Below are 14,309 nucleotides of genomic sequence, written 5' to 3' on the forward strand. Positions count from 1 at the left end.
GGGGATGGAACTCAGGACCTTGTGTTTGAGAGGCAGACATGGTACCTCTGAGGTAAATCCCTGTCCAGTTTATTGATTTCTAAGACAGCTACCAAATAAATGAACAAGATAGAAAGTGATAAGTTCTAAAAAGCGTTTTTATTTTACCAAAAATGTAGTAATTGCAGCCCTCTTACCCTCTCTTTGCCAGGCCTTGTTGGAGGTCATACACCTGTACTGACCGACCTTCACTGCACCCTGCTCTGCCATTCTGGCCCCCAGTGAACTCAGCTGCTTAGTGACAGGGCTAGGCGGGGGTGGGTGCTCAGGCTCCCAGTGCTGCCCTGCCCCACCTCGCATCTGCCCAGACCTGCCATTTCTGTCTGCAGTGACTTGACATCGCCAGTGATTTCCGGGAGGCTCTTTTCCCTTCTCGGTTCATTATAGCAGAAGAAGCAATCGTGTTAATGGTCCACATCAATTCCCAAAGTCTTGTTTAAGATCAGTATGAAAACAATTAGGAAAATAATTTTGCTTAAAGAGGAATCTCTGAGTGTAATAGTTTCGGTCATCTGCCCTAAAGGTCAGCATGCACTTGCCTGTACGTCACTCTGTGGGACATCGTGGACCTTTGCCTCCTGTCCAGGCTATGATGGAATTGGTGCACGGTGCCACGGCAGACCCTGGCTTGTCCTGCGTCTGCCTCGTGGTGCACTCTCCTCTGACTTTGCTTCTCTGGTGGTGGTTTGGGCCCTGTTGGTGGTTTCCTCCAAGTGAGGCGAGGATGGCAGGAGAGCACCTGCTGCTGCTTGTCACCATGGGGAGCGCAGGGCGCCCCAGCTCTTGCTGGCTTTGTGTGAGCATGAGTGTGTGTCGGGGGCGTTCACATTTACCTCTCCAGGTTGCTTTCTCCACATGGCCTTTTCTGCCTGACTGCAGTTTTAGAAAGCAATGGCGGCCCATCTTGTCCCAGCTTGAGCAGGTCACTTCCCTGTAGCCCTCCTTCTCCTCCTGGGAAAGCCATGGCCGCAGCTCGGGGTGTTGGTGGGGCTGCTTTCTGCTGCACTATCAAGTGCTGGTTGTTTGGAGACTCATCATTTAAAGGAACAAAACAGTCTTGTTTTGTGATGTCATTTTACTGAATATAAAACTAAGAATATCAGTTTTATAAACTTTGAAGCCTGTTTGCCTATGTGTGCCTAAAAATGCCATAACTGGATTTCTGTGTTCACATTGTAGGTGCTGGAGATCAGAATTTATTTACCTCTGTTTATCCGATGCTGTCTCAGCAGCTTCCGAGAGAACCGATGGAATGGAGGAGGTATGGGATCTAATGTTTAGCTGTTTCTCCCTCTTCAGTTTTTAGGCATTCAGGGGAGCAAGTGACATAGTACAAGTTAAAGACCTCATTCTAAAGTGTATTTTGAGCGAGGCATGGTGGTGCACACCTGTACTCCGAGGACTCAGGAGGCTGAGTCAGGAGGACCACCACAATTTCTAGGCCAGGCTGGGGTACCTAGTGAGTTCAAGGCCAGTCTAAACTACATAGTGAGACCTAGTCTCAGAACCGCCCCCCCCCCCCAAAAGTGTGTTTTGAAGACTGGAGTCGCTTCATGTAGCCCATGGCTCTTACTCTTTAAGGTACAGGATGATTTTCTTTGCATTTTTTTGGTGCTGGGGATTGAACTTGGGGCCTTGCACACACTAGACAAGTGCCTAGCACTAAGCTGCACCTCCAACCCAGGGTGTCATTCTCATGAGACATGGATGATGTTTTTTGTGATAAAGACCCACTTTTACAGGAAAGACTTTTGATTCTTCCGGGTTAGTCACAGTTGTAAGGCCTGGGGTTTGCAGAGGAGACCTGCGAGCTGAAGAGGCAGGCTGTGTACACCAGCTCGCTCTCCCGGTCACAGCACAGAGAGACGCTCCTCAGAGATCAGGAGGAAATGGAAGGGCAGCCAGCCAGCCCTGTGCCTCCGCTCGTGTATGTGGCACAGCATCTGGTGCCCCGACCAGGGAGGCCACAGAGCTGTGTGTAGAGGGTGCTCTGTGTGGAAGATGTTCATAGTCTGACTGGTTGGTGCGGTAGTCGGGCTTTTACCAGCACGTGCACAGGTTCCTGTGGCCGCTCATGTCTGGGGGTTTTGATGCTGTATTCTTCTTTCCATTGCTGGTTTTGTCCTGCTGACGTGGAGAGTGAGTATGGCTGTGCGGTGAAGGCTGTCTGATGTCTGTGCCTGATTACAGCATCTCACAGGTGTGCACTTGGTCACTCCTGTTTCATGTAAGGAGGACAGAATGGGAGAGAACGCTTCGGGAGAGACACTTTCCATATGCAGGGAGGCCCCGTGCTGTCAGGGGGAGAGCGCAATTCAGCCGGTGGAGGAATTTGATACCTGAAGAAACGAGTAATCTGTAAAGGGTTCTCATAAGCAGGTATCGTTAAACATTTGGAAAGATGTGAGAAAAAAAGTTTGCTCATGAAACAAGAAGAGGGAAAAAGAAACGAAATAGAGAAACCGTGGAGACGTAGTCTGTATGGTAACTCCCGCACTGTGCTGCAGCCCACGGAGTGAGAGTAAAGAGTTAAACAGCACGGATGCCCTTGGACAGTGCCTGGCCGGTGCTGCACTGCTGTGGAGGGACACCGTAGACTGGTGTTTCTGTGAACAGAAATTCATGTGGTTTGTGGTTCCAGAGGCTAGGAAGCCCAAGGTTGAGGGACGGTGCCCAGTGAGGACCTTCTCCTGTGCAGTCCACCCAGGAAGACATCACATGGGGCCAGGGCTGGGGCGGAGCCCACGCCCGCACATGCTCCTGTCCCTTTGGGGTTAAGTTTCCATCCTGAGCTCCGGTGGACACATTCAAACCACAGCAGACAGAGTGGGGAGAGACCACAGCAGCTGAGAGCTGGGATGCAGTGTTGGGAGGAGGACAGGTGGAGAAATTGGGGAAGAAGTACCAAGAAAGTTTAACCCCAAACTAGGTTTCATGAGCAGAGGTGAGTCTAGGACACATGGCGACATGCAAGGCCTGGAGGGCAAGGATGAGACCAGGGCTAGGAGGGGGGCTGGCAGAGGTGTGGACAAGGGGCAGTTAGCGCAGCATCCCACCCTGTCTGTGCAGTGGGGGGCAGCTCTCGCCCACCTGTCCAGGGGCTTGGAGGATCGGCGTGTGGTCACGGAAGCTCCAGACCCAAGGGTCCGAGCACTGCAGGAGGCGGGGAGGAGGACCATGCCAAGCCCCCAAATCTAAGCCCTGACAGGGACAGGTCGGTCCAGGAAGTCTGCAGCCGGACCCATGTGCCCACGCAAGAGAAGTCCTCATTTCAGGAAAGCTGGTGGCCCCGGGGAAAGTCTGCCGTGTTCTCTTCCACAGAAGATGGTGAGGGAGGTGCCCATCTAGCTTAGGAAAGGAAATGTGCAGTTTTAGGAGAGATACATTCTCCTGAAACCTTGAAATGGGACCCTTTCTTGCAGCTGCCTTGTTAGTAAGGGAAGGTGCTTACTGTGAGCATGAGATGAAAGGGGACCCCAAATCCAATAGTGTCCTTAGAAGAGAGGTAGGGAGAAGACGGGTACACAGGGGAGATGGAGGCAGAGGTACAGCAGCCCCTGGCAGTTGGGCGGGGGTGGGAAACCTGCCACCGAGCTTCCAGAGCGAGCCGACCTTGCCAGCACCTTGATTGTGAAGTGTCCTGAGTGTGGGCGGGGCAGCCCTGGAGGCCGGAGGGAGGCCCAGAAGGTTGGCTGGAGGGTGTGTGTGCACCACAGGCCACAAGCTTCCCGTGCCGAGCGAGCGAGTGGGTGTTACAGTAGGTCCTTACTACTCTGATAAGAGGATCCTGGAAAGGCAGAAGACGCAGCAGAACGGCTGTATGGCCGAAGAGCAGGGAAGCACATTGGAAGCCTGGGCTTGAAGCGGAAGCTGGGAGGCAGCTGCTGAGAGGTGGTGACAGTAGCTGAAGCTGAGGATGCAGGTGAAGCCCGCTGCCCTCAGGGGTGGGCAGGGCAAGAGAGCTGCAGAGCAGACCCAGAGCTTCCCGGAGGTGGCCAGGGTGCCAAGGAGCCCGCTGGGTGACAAGGATGCAGAGGAGTCACACGCCGGGTCAGGAGGGGAGGGAGGGGAAAGAGCCAGGCACACAGTCCGCCCGCGCGGCACCCATGCACTGAGGGACTGTCCTTCTGACCAGCATTCCTCAGCAGCGGCCCCTTCGTGAGAGGAGGACGTGGGCACAGCCCCTCCCGAGCCTCACTGGGCAGCTGAGGCACCCAGGCCCCTGCTGTGGGGCGGGGGCAGGGGCAGGGCCTGCTGCCTGCACTTGGGGAGCGCTGCAGTAGACGGCAGTGTCTTCAGACTCCTGAGCTCACGAGCTGTGCCTCTGTGAGTAACTAACGGGTACAATTTCTCCTGCAGAGAACATTGGCTTCATTCTTCTGGGGATGGGTGGGTACTGGGGATTGAACCTAGGGTCTCCATGCTGAGTTACATCCCCAGTCCCATTGTTTACTTTTTATTTTTGAGACAGAGTTTTGCTACGTCACTAAGTTGCCCAGGGCAAGCTTGAACTTGAGACCCTCCTGCCTCAGCCTCCCAGAGTACTGGGATCACAGGTGTGCATCATCACACCTGTCTTAACTTAGTCTTTATTCGAAAAATTCAAGATTAACCTTAGATAAGACATAGCTTGTCGCTTGCAGGATATTTAAAGTAAAAAATGTAATCAATAGAGTGGAAATAGATGGTTACGCTTTCAAGCCAACAGATCAAAAAAGGGGAGAGAGAAAACTTGATTATATCTCACAAGTGACACAGGGAAGAAATAGAGCTTGCAAAGAGAAAATCCAAGAGTTTGTCAGATGTAACAAGTAAGGGCATAACAGTGATGTCTCATCAGCCACACGCTCGTAGTGAGCCTCCATTTCCTGGGTGTGCAGACTCCTAGCAGGGACCCTCTGTGTGCCCAGAAAAGCGATGTCTGGGAACACCAGTTCATTTTCCAATATGCATAGCACTGCTCATTGATTTCTCCTTTACCATCAGTTGCCTACACACTAAATACATTCTATAAGAAAATACTTAAGTTCAGGTACTAACAGTTGTGGTAAACATGATTGGTCTTAACTCACTGCACACAGAGCAACCTTAGATTGGATTAAAATCCAACCATAGGTGTTAAAAAGGCAGCTACTGGGGGTGGAGAAAAATGGGGCAGAGATGCCTGTGGCAAGGTTGGCATTGTGGGCAAACAGGGAACAGTGCTGTCTCCTCCCCTGACCTTAGGTGAGCTGGAGGAGGCTTAGCGTGAGCTCTGTGGCTTTTTTCTTGGGTTGAGATGGAAAGAGGGGTTTGTACCCCTCTATTTGAGTGCCACCTGTTCTTTTTCAGCAAATAATCCCACGTCTTGGCTAGTACAGGTTGCCCTAAGCCTTAGTGCCCTCGAAGGGTTGGGTAACTCAGGACTGCACTTTCATTTGGTACTGGAGATGGAGCTCTGGACCTTGCGCTTGCGAGGCAGGTGGCAGCGCCACTGAGCTGAATCCCCGGCCCAGGACTGCACTTTGACTGGGGAACTTGCTTCCTGCTTGGAGAGCGGAGTGCGGCCTCCGTCAGGCTGGACCCGCATGGTGGCATGCAGCTGTGCGCGCAGTGTTTTGGACAGAGTGCGTGCAGGTGTAACATGGGAGGGCATGCGCTTCGGCTCTCACACTGCATACTTACTGTTGCACCCCTTTCCTTGCCCAACCTGGCTGGCTGTGCTCCCCTGACTCTCACTCTCTCTAGGTCCTATGGCCGGGCCCCCAAGATGATCCACCTCGAGTCCAACTTTGTTCCGTTCAAAGAGGAGCTGCTCCCCAAAGAAGGAAACAAAGCTCTGCTCACCTTCCCCTTCCTCCACATTTACTGGACCGAGTGCTGCGTGAGTATTTATTCCGTCAGGGCAGTGCTGTGTGTGCAGGCTGGGTTCAGGCCAGTGCTGGGCTGGGCTGGGCTCTGTGGGGGCGCCCTGTCCTCACTCCCTGCACAGGACGTTGTCCACGTGTTTCTGCTCCTGTCCCGTGCGTGCGCAGCACCCCGAGCGGAGTGGTCCCTGTCCTGAGTCTTAGGGGCGGTGCCACTGTGCCCTGGAGGCCGCCAGGTGCAGCCTGAACTGTCGAGCCCTTTCAGTTTCGTTTTCACACAGTGGCTCTCCTCCCCGTCCTAGCCCTTGCTGTCCTCAACAACCCTTCTTTTTTCAGCTTGTCTGTCTCCTCGTCCAGGACTCAGTGCTGCTAGCTGCAGCCTCCTGTGTCCTGCAGCGTTGGTGTTCATGAACTCAGACAGAGTTCTTCTGCTCTGAGTGAAGAGAACATTCGGAGGGGCATTTCTTCCTGTTCTCACTAATTAAAACAGCATTAAGATGTGTTAGGTACATGTAGCGACTCCCCAGAGGATGTAATCACTGTGTGGTGCAAACGTGGGCCAGTTCGTGTTTAGCCAGGTGTGGTGGCATTTGTCGCAGTCCTGGCATGCGGGAGGCAGGAGGCAGGAGGGTCAGCAATTAGAGACCCGAGTGGGCAGCATAATAACTTAACGAGACACTGTCTCAGAGGGGAGTTCTGTCACTCAGCCTGAATGCCCTGAGTTCAGTCCCCAGTACTAACAAAGCCACACTAAACTAACATTCAGCAGTGTGTGTTTGGTGGGTATGCACTGCCCATAGGGACCATTGGCCAAATCTGAGGCTTTGGAGATTGTTTTCATGATTTTAATGTGGCAGGGCTCGAGAGGCCTGTGCCTGGCTCCTCCTACGCTGTGCCCTGTGCCTTTTTCTGGAGGAGTTGCATGGGACGGGCGGTGAGTAGGGTAGCTCACTTGAGACTGTCAGTGGGCAAACTGCTTAGACTTTCCGTTCACAGTTTTTCCTGAGGTGCTCACAGTGGCCCCTCTGCCTGGGGTGTTTAACATGAACCATGTCGTGTGTGCACACAGTGTGGCCCGGGATGCCTCCCACCTTCCAGCTTGTACCTGCAGCCCAGGGCCATGGCGTAGGCTGAGTGCCCATCCTGGGCCTGCTGCTCGGAATCTTCTCTCCGTGACCCTGCATCCAAGCATTCAAGTGCTTGGCCAAGGAGCTGTCTGTTTCTTCATGGTCAGCTTCCTGTTTTCCCTGAGTGACCAGTAAGCTGTGCCTAGGGTCCACGCAAGACCTTGTGAGGACCCTGTCTCCATCCTGCAGTGGCAGTTCTTTTTCCAGGACCACTCTTTGCTAAGACGGAGCCACACCCCCCCCCTTCCTCTGATCCCCAGGTCAGCCCCCTGAGGGCCCCTGTGGCTGGCTCCTACCTGCTGTGGGTGCATTCTGACTTTCTGGCATGGCAGGGTCCTCCTGGCCCTTGGGCACTACTCTCATGTGTCTCAGGGCACTAACCCTGGGGCAGTGGCGTGCTTTTTGCTTTTTGCTGGGAGAGTGTGGCTGCTCCCTGGCCCTCCTGTAGACAGAGCTGAGGAGAGATGTGCTGTACAGATTTTGAGCTGATGCCGATGCCTGCGATTGTAGCCAGCCCCCACGGGCTCGCTTTTGCTCTTCTTTTCCGTGTTTGTATCTGTGCTCAGCGGCACCGACATATGTACTCCTATGGTATGCAAATCGCTAAACACACAGGACTGAAAACAAACTGAGGGAGCTCTGGCTGAGCGCAGTGTGCACTTCTGGAGCGGGTGCTGGTGTGGGGTTGGTGAGTCCTCCCTCGGCGCATCCCTTCCACGGTTTTGTTCGCCACTCTTGGTTGGTTCAGCTCTCTGTGAGGGGATTGAGTTGTGTTTATGACTGACAGTATGCAGGACCTGCTGGGCGGCCTGAGACCCCCTTTGTGGGTGCAGCACTCCTTCCTTCCACCTCCCTCCCTCCTCTCCTTCCTTGCTTTTTATCTTCTTTTCTTTCTCTATTGTGGCTTATTTTTTATTAGTTATTGACAAATGTTAATTAATGTACAGATTAACAGGAGTCACTGATATTTCCATACATGTCAACATTTCTTTTTAAATTTATATTACTTTATTGCTATTGTAAATGTATCTTCTAATTATATTTATGTATGTGAAGACTATTGACTTATTTTCATATTAACCTTGCTGAATATTTTGATTGTGTGAATTAGTTTTATTGTTGATTCTCTAAGCTCCAAAGTCTAGGGTTTTCCAGATACCCTGTCATGTCCTCTGCAAAGAGAGGACTTTGCTTCTCCTTCCTGCCTTTTTTATTTGTAATGCTGGGGATCAAACCTAGGGGCACTGTGCCACTGAATGACATCCCTGCCTCCCTCCTCTTGTGAATTTTGAGACAGGATCTCACTGAGCTGAGGACTTGAATTTGCAGTCCTCCTGCCTCAACCTCCCCAAGTGCTGAGATTACAGGTGGGCACTCCTGTGCTCAGCTTCTTTGCCAGTTCTGATGGCTGGAATCGTCTTCGCTGGGCTAAGACACTGCCAGACAGTAGGCGAGGGGAGGTGGTGGGCATCTCGGCCTTGTCTGGCCTTCCTAGGAGGGCTGCAGGATGCAGGCTGTTGGACTGAGGTTGTGCTCATGGGGAGGAAGTGGCCGTCCTTTCCCATTTGCTAGAGTGTGTTTACTAGGAATACGAGGAGAGTTTTATCAAAGGTGTTTTCAGAGAGCTCATTGTGCGGTTTCTCCTCATGTCTAGTGATATGTTGAGTTGTGTTCTCTTACATAGAACCAGGCCTGCGTTCCTGCTGTAAGTCCACCTGCTCAGAGTCTTGTTTTCTTAATTTCATGTTGGAGTCTGGTCACATTAGGATTTTCTGCATCTGTGCTGTCTTCAGGAGGGTCAGGTATCAGTGTTGAACTTGATTCACATGAGGACCTTTTCACTCACTTACTGACTGTCTCTGAAGCAGTTTGTGTTTCCTGATAACTGTGTGGCCTTTCAGGTCTGCTGGAATTCTGTGAAACCAGCTGGGCAGGCACTTCCTTGTAGGGTAATTCTGTGACAGCTTTCTGAAAATTGATTGGTTTAAAAAAAAATTTAAAAATTGGTTGATTACAGCCATTTGTTATTTTAATACCCTGTATTTTTAGGAGAAAGTATGCATTTCAGTTAAGTTCTAAAATTTATTTTCATTGAGATGTGGTATTTTTTGACTTTGAAAATGTGGCCTGAATTTTCCTGTGATTATTTCTTATTTTGTGTATTTGTTCTTTCTCTGTTTTTTTCTCCATTAAACTAATGGTAATTTATTGATTTTTTTTTTTAAAGAGCCAGGATTTTATTTATTAGTCTGATTTACTGTTAGCTTGTTTTATACTTCATTAATTTCTTTTCATTTTTAAAATTACTTTATTTTTGTTGTCTATGGTTTGCTTTGCACTTTTTCTGTTTTTTTTTTTTAAGTTTTAAAGTTATGAATTTTCATCTGACTATTACTTTAAATATGTCCCGTGGTTTTATCATTATTTTTCAGAAATTCTCTATTTTCTATTTGTGTTTCTCCTTCTACCCAGTAGTTTAACCATTTGTTGGTTTCCAGAAAGAGAAGTTTTTTAACATTGACATTAAAAGTTTTCAAGTTTTCTGGCATTGTGATCAGAAAGCTTTGGTCATAGCACTTCTGCTTTATGTATCTTAACGTTTTCTGGGACCTAATACGTGATCGGCTTTGTGGCTGTGCCATGTGTATCTGAGAACACCTTTCCTGCGTGTTTGGACTGTGGAGTGGCAGTAGGTGTCTGTGGGCTCTCCTTGACTGTGTTGCTAGGGTCTGTAGTTCAGCTCTTGCCCGCTGGGCTGTCCTTAGCGGACAGTGGTGTGATAGTCTTGTTGGTGGTGTTTCCGTCTCTCTAGCTTCTCCAAAGAGGTGCAGGTGTAGTCATCTGGCACACATATTCTGAACTAGCAAAATTTTAATGAACTGAAATCTGTCATTTACAAACATGGTTTCTAGATATTGTATCTTGCTGAGGGTGTCTCTTGTATCTTGTCTATATGAAGATAGTGACTAATTTTTCTCTTATGTATTCTTGTAATTATTTTATTACTTGTGACATATTTGATCTGGTAGTGTTAGGTTACTTTTCTCAGGGGAGGAGCTGTGAGGTGGAGGCTATAGAGGATCTAATTTTCCCGTCTAAATGGGCAGCATGTTAGCTTAGCACCATTTCAGTCTTAATCTGGTTTTCCCGCTTATCAGAAGTGTCATCTTTATTTGAATTCAGCATGCTGCATCTACAGTACAGGATCTGCATGCAGTGTACACTCAGCTGTATTGATCATTGCCTGTTCCTGGCCCAAATCAGACTCGTAATTATTACATTTGTCTTATATGTGTGCCTATCTGTTCGCTTAGAGTAAACCTCTTTGATAGTCCGTGTCTTCTCTTCTGAGGTCAGGGGTGCGAGTTAGTGTTTCCTGATACTGGCTGGAACCGATGTGTCTGGTCCTGCCTGCTCTTCTCTGCGTTCTAGTGACTTCCTCTGGTGAGCGGCCAGGTCCCTCCACTTGCACTTGGGTGGCCTCTGGTTTGCAGAAGTGACACTGTGATTTTCAAATCGGTCAGAACAGGTGGTACCATGCCTTCTGCTGGGTCCTCTTGGGATGCGTGACCTTGCACCCCAAGCAGCCAGACACCCCCAGGGAAGGCCACCCTGGGGAGGGTGCCCAGAGCCCTGGAGCCCACCCAGCTCCCACCAGAATCTGCCTCAGATGGTCTCCTCCCAGCCCAAAAGTACCGCCGATGCCACTGTGGGTGCAGAGGCCGCCTGTCCCGCTGTGCCCTGGTTGTAGGTCCCCAAGCTAAGGAGTACAGAAGCCACTGCAGCCTGAGTGGCTGGCTACATACCAACAGATAGCTGGAGCGGCAGGAAAGGAGGTGAGAAGGTGCCTTGATTTGTTCCACTGGAGAGGAATTTTAACAGTCGTGACTCCTGACTCCTGCACTCCTGTGATCTCCATTTTTCATGCTTTTTCGTGGCCTTTAGAAGTCTTGCCTTTTTGGTTCTTTGGTTTAGTTTTTATGGCCATTATGAGTGAGATTTTTTTCCCCTTAAAATGACATTCTAGTATGGAGCCTTTCAAAAAATTAAAGTCTTGACTACTGCTCACTTAGAAAGTATCTGCGGTAAGCTCATAGTGTTAGGACCACAGCAAGAGCAGCACCGTTGTGTTCCTCATTAGCAGCCTCGGGGTGGAGTCTGCTCTCCAGCGTGGCACAGTCTTCCTTGCGGGAGTGGTTCCCTTGTGCACAGCGGCAGTGTAGGCTCTGCCTGGGGCTCCCCGTCACCTGCTCTGTGGACCCTACAGTGAGTTGGTGCTGCAGCTGCAGCTGCTTGAGGCAGATGAAGAGCAGGACTGGTGCCGCATCTTGCCTGGTCGCTGCTTGCTCTTCTGGCTGTGCAGCTGCGGGCTTCTGTTTGCTGTGGGTCTCCTTCCACCTAGGGGTTAGGGGTTTGTACTGCAGGGCCGTTGGTGCTCAGTTTTCTCAGCATTTGTATACATGAGCAGGTCTTTATTTTGCCTTCGTTTTTGAAGAATATTTTCACAAGATAGGGAATTCTAGATAGAGTTTTTCCTTCTCAGAACTTTAAAGATGTTACTCCCCTGGCTTTGGTTTTCATTGTTTTGCCTGAAAAAACAATTGTTTTGTCTCTGTTACTTGGAACAGAAATGTCTTTTCTCCTTTGGTTTTAAGATTTTTTTCCTTTATCACTGGTTTTTAACAGTTTGATTGATTTGATTTGGAATAGATTTCTTAATCTTCCTTGTGCTTGGGGTTTTGGAGCTTGTCGGACTAAAATTTTGATTAAATTTGGAAAGTTGTCATCATTTCTTCAGGTAGGTGTCTTTGTGTCTCGTCTTTTCAGATATGGAGGTGGAGACTGATTCGTTGACCCATGAGTTGGTCCATCTGTGGTCACCTGCAGCCCACAGCTCACCAGGGTTGTGTTGTCTTCTTGGGCCTCCTCTGTGCTGTGTTTGGATGATTTCTGGTGCTTGTCTTAATGTTGACTGATCCTTTCTTTTGCACTGTCTAGATGGCTCTTGCTTTGCCCAGTCTGTTTTTCATTTTCAGCTTCGTAGTTTTAATCTCTAGGAGTGCCACATGGGTCCTTTGCTTCCTGTTTTGCTCCAGTCCTCTGCCTTGCAGTGTCTGTTTAAACCCAGGGCTTTACACTGAGCTACCTCCCCAGTGCTTTTTGTTTCTCTTGAGACAGTCTCATCAAGTTTTCCAGTCTGGGCTTAAACTGGTGATCCTCCTGCCTCAGCCTTTCTGAGTGCTAGGCCCAGGATTGCACGCCTGGCTTGATTTTTCTACTTCTTATGAATCATATATTTTTATTTCCTTGCTTGCTGGCCATTTTATTAGATGGCAGGCACTGTGAATTTTATCTGTTTGATGCTAGCTAGGTATTACTGTATTCCTCTCAATTTTTCTGAGCTTGCTTCAGTTGAAGTCACTAAGTTTGGCTCTTTTGGTTGTAGCTTTTTTTGGTGTTGCCATGTTGGGAATTGAACCCAGGGCCTTAGCTACATTCCCAGGCCTTTTTATATTAAAACAAGCACTTGCTAAATTGCTCAGGCTGAACTTTCAGTCCACCTGCCTCAGCCTCTCACAGTGCTGGGATGGTTGCAGCTTTTCGACGTGGTCGGTCCGGAACAGGAATGAGTGCAGGAGTCACCGCCTCACTGCACAGCAAGACTGTCCTGTGTTCTCTAGGCCCTGGTCCCACCCTGTGTGTATGCCTTGTGCTGTGCCTAATGGCTTTCTCCCACTGGTGTGGTTCTCACATGTGCTTGCTCATGAGTCCCTGGAGCACTGGGCTTCTGCACTCCCCAGGCCACATGGGAGCCCTGTCCCTCTGCTCTGTGTCTCGACATGGGGTCCGCTGTCCTTCACCTTCTCCCTGTCTCTGCCAAGGCTTGGCACAGCCCTTGGAGCCCCTTGGAGGCCCTGTCTGTCCCGGCTTGCTGGGCTGCTGCCCCATTGCCTAGGTGCAGGGCACTGAAAACTTAGTTTGTGGTTTTGTTTCTTGGTCTTGCCTTGGTTGTGCCAGGTGGTGGTTATATCTGGGTCTGTACTCCCTGTGGCTGGAAGCACTTCCTGGTTGGCACTGTATGAATTTGGGTTCCTAGTTTTCACTGCAGTATCCTTATTTATTTTGATACTCAGGTTGTCCCAACGTGGCTTCTGTGACTGTTTGAAATGTCCTTCTTCTTCAAGCACTCTCAGAGACATGGGGCGTCCAGGGCCATCCTGTCCTTTCCATGTCTCAACCCTCGGGTCCACTGTTCCCCAAGGAAGGGGAAGTAGTGTGCTCCGAGACCTGGGGCTGGGGGGGCACTGCTGGAGAGTGTGCGTGGGTGTACATGTGTGCATGTTTGCACTGATGCTCATTTCTGTATGTCGCTGTCTGCATGCACACACGTGTGCACACATGGTCCAGCTACTGCCCAGCCCTGCAGGTCACCCCCGGTGTCCTCCTGTGTGGTTGTAGCTCCTGTTGCTGCCCACTCTCTGTGAGCTGCACATTGGCACAGCCCCTGGGAGTCACCTTTCTCCGGCCTCTGTGGCCTGCTTCCCTCAGGTGGGCCTTGTCTTGCCCTCGGCTACCTTGCCCTGGACCAGCATAGGCCCCCCGCCCTGCTTCTGACAGGGACCCCCTCTTTGTCCTGCTTAGTCTCTGGAACCCCTGGACACCCTCAAATTCCTTCATCATGTCCCCTGAGGTCCCACAGCTTCTGCTGTGTACCCTCTCATGCCACCTGGAGCTGGCATCTCCTTGGTGTGGCTGAGCTCTGAACCTGGGAGGCCTGCTGTGTGCCTGCCCCTTGCTCCACGTGGGCTTGGGGCCCTGCCCTGGGCTCTGCTCCTCAGCTCCTGTCCTGATGCATTGCCCTCCCAGCTTGCATTCTGTTCCCCAGTGCTGTTCACCTTCCTGGCTCAGCTGAGTCTTCTGAAGGGTCCCCCGTGTGCTCCAGTGACATCTCTGTGTCTGCTCCCTGTGGGGAGTGGCGGCTGCTTCATGTGGGCTGATTTTCCTGATTGCTGTTCGGCAGTCTGCTCTCCCTCTATCCTCTCTGCTCTGGGGGCCCCTCTGTGGATCCTTGTACACTGGCCAGGCAGGGCCACAGGTGTCATCGTCCCGCCCCACCCTGCCTGGCTGTGAGGATGTGGAGAGCCTGCAGCCAGATGCATCTCCCAGGGGCCACTGGGTGGCCACGGAAGTGCCTGGTGGTCTGCAGCAGGCCAGAGGCGTTGGCAGCCCCCTGGGGCAGTTCATGCTGGCACTGTGGAGGGGCAGGAGCAGGACAGGGCGGACACCCTCCATCTCC

General features: G+C 50.8%; 1 protein-coding gene across 2 annotated transcripts in view; it reads left to right on the forward strand.

The window, feature by feature from the left end:
* The window catches only part of Trappc10 (trafficking protein particle complex subunit 10), a 70,175-nt gene that overhangs the window by 15,329 nt on the left and 40,537 nt on the right, over nt 1-14,309 (forward strand). Inside the window, exons 2-3 of one of the 2 annotated variants that reach the window (XM_004842492.4) lie at nt 1,219-1,300; nt 5,767-5,902. In XM_004842492.4, the coding sequence (XP_004842549.2) occupies nt 1,219-1,300; nt 5,767-5,902 (218 nt within the window). Of the gene's footprint in view, nt 1-1,218; nt 1,301-5,766; nt 5,903-14,309 lie in introns of those variants that run through there. The other variant, XM_087208025.1, reaches the window with a different exon arrangement.

The sequence above is a fragment of the Heterocephalus glaber genome, unplaced genomic scaffold, assembly GCF_053883595.1.
Source record: "Heterocephalus glaber isolate CG9 unplaced genomic scaffold, H.glaber_assembly_v1.0 deba00000122, whole genome shotgun sequence".
NCBI classification, from domain to species: domain Eukaryota; kingdom Metazoa; phylum Chordata; class Mammalia; order Rodentia; family Bathyergidae; genus Heterocephalus; species Heterocephalus glaber.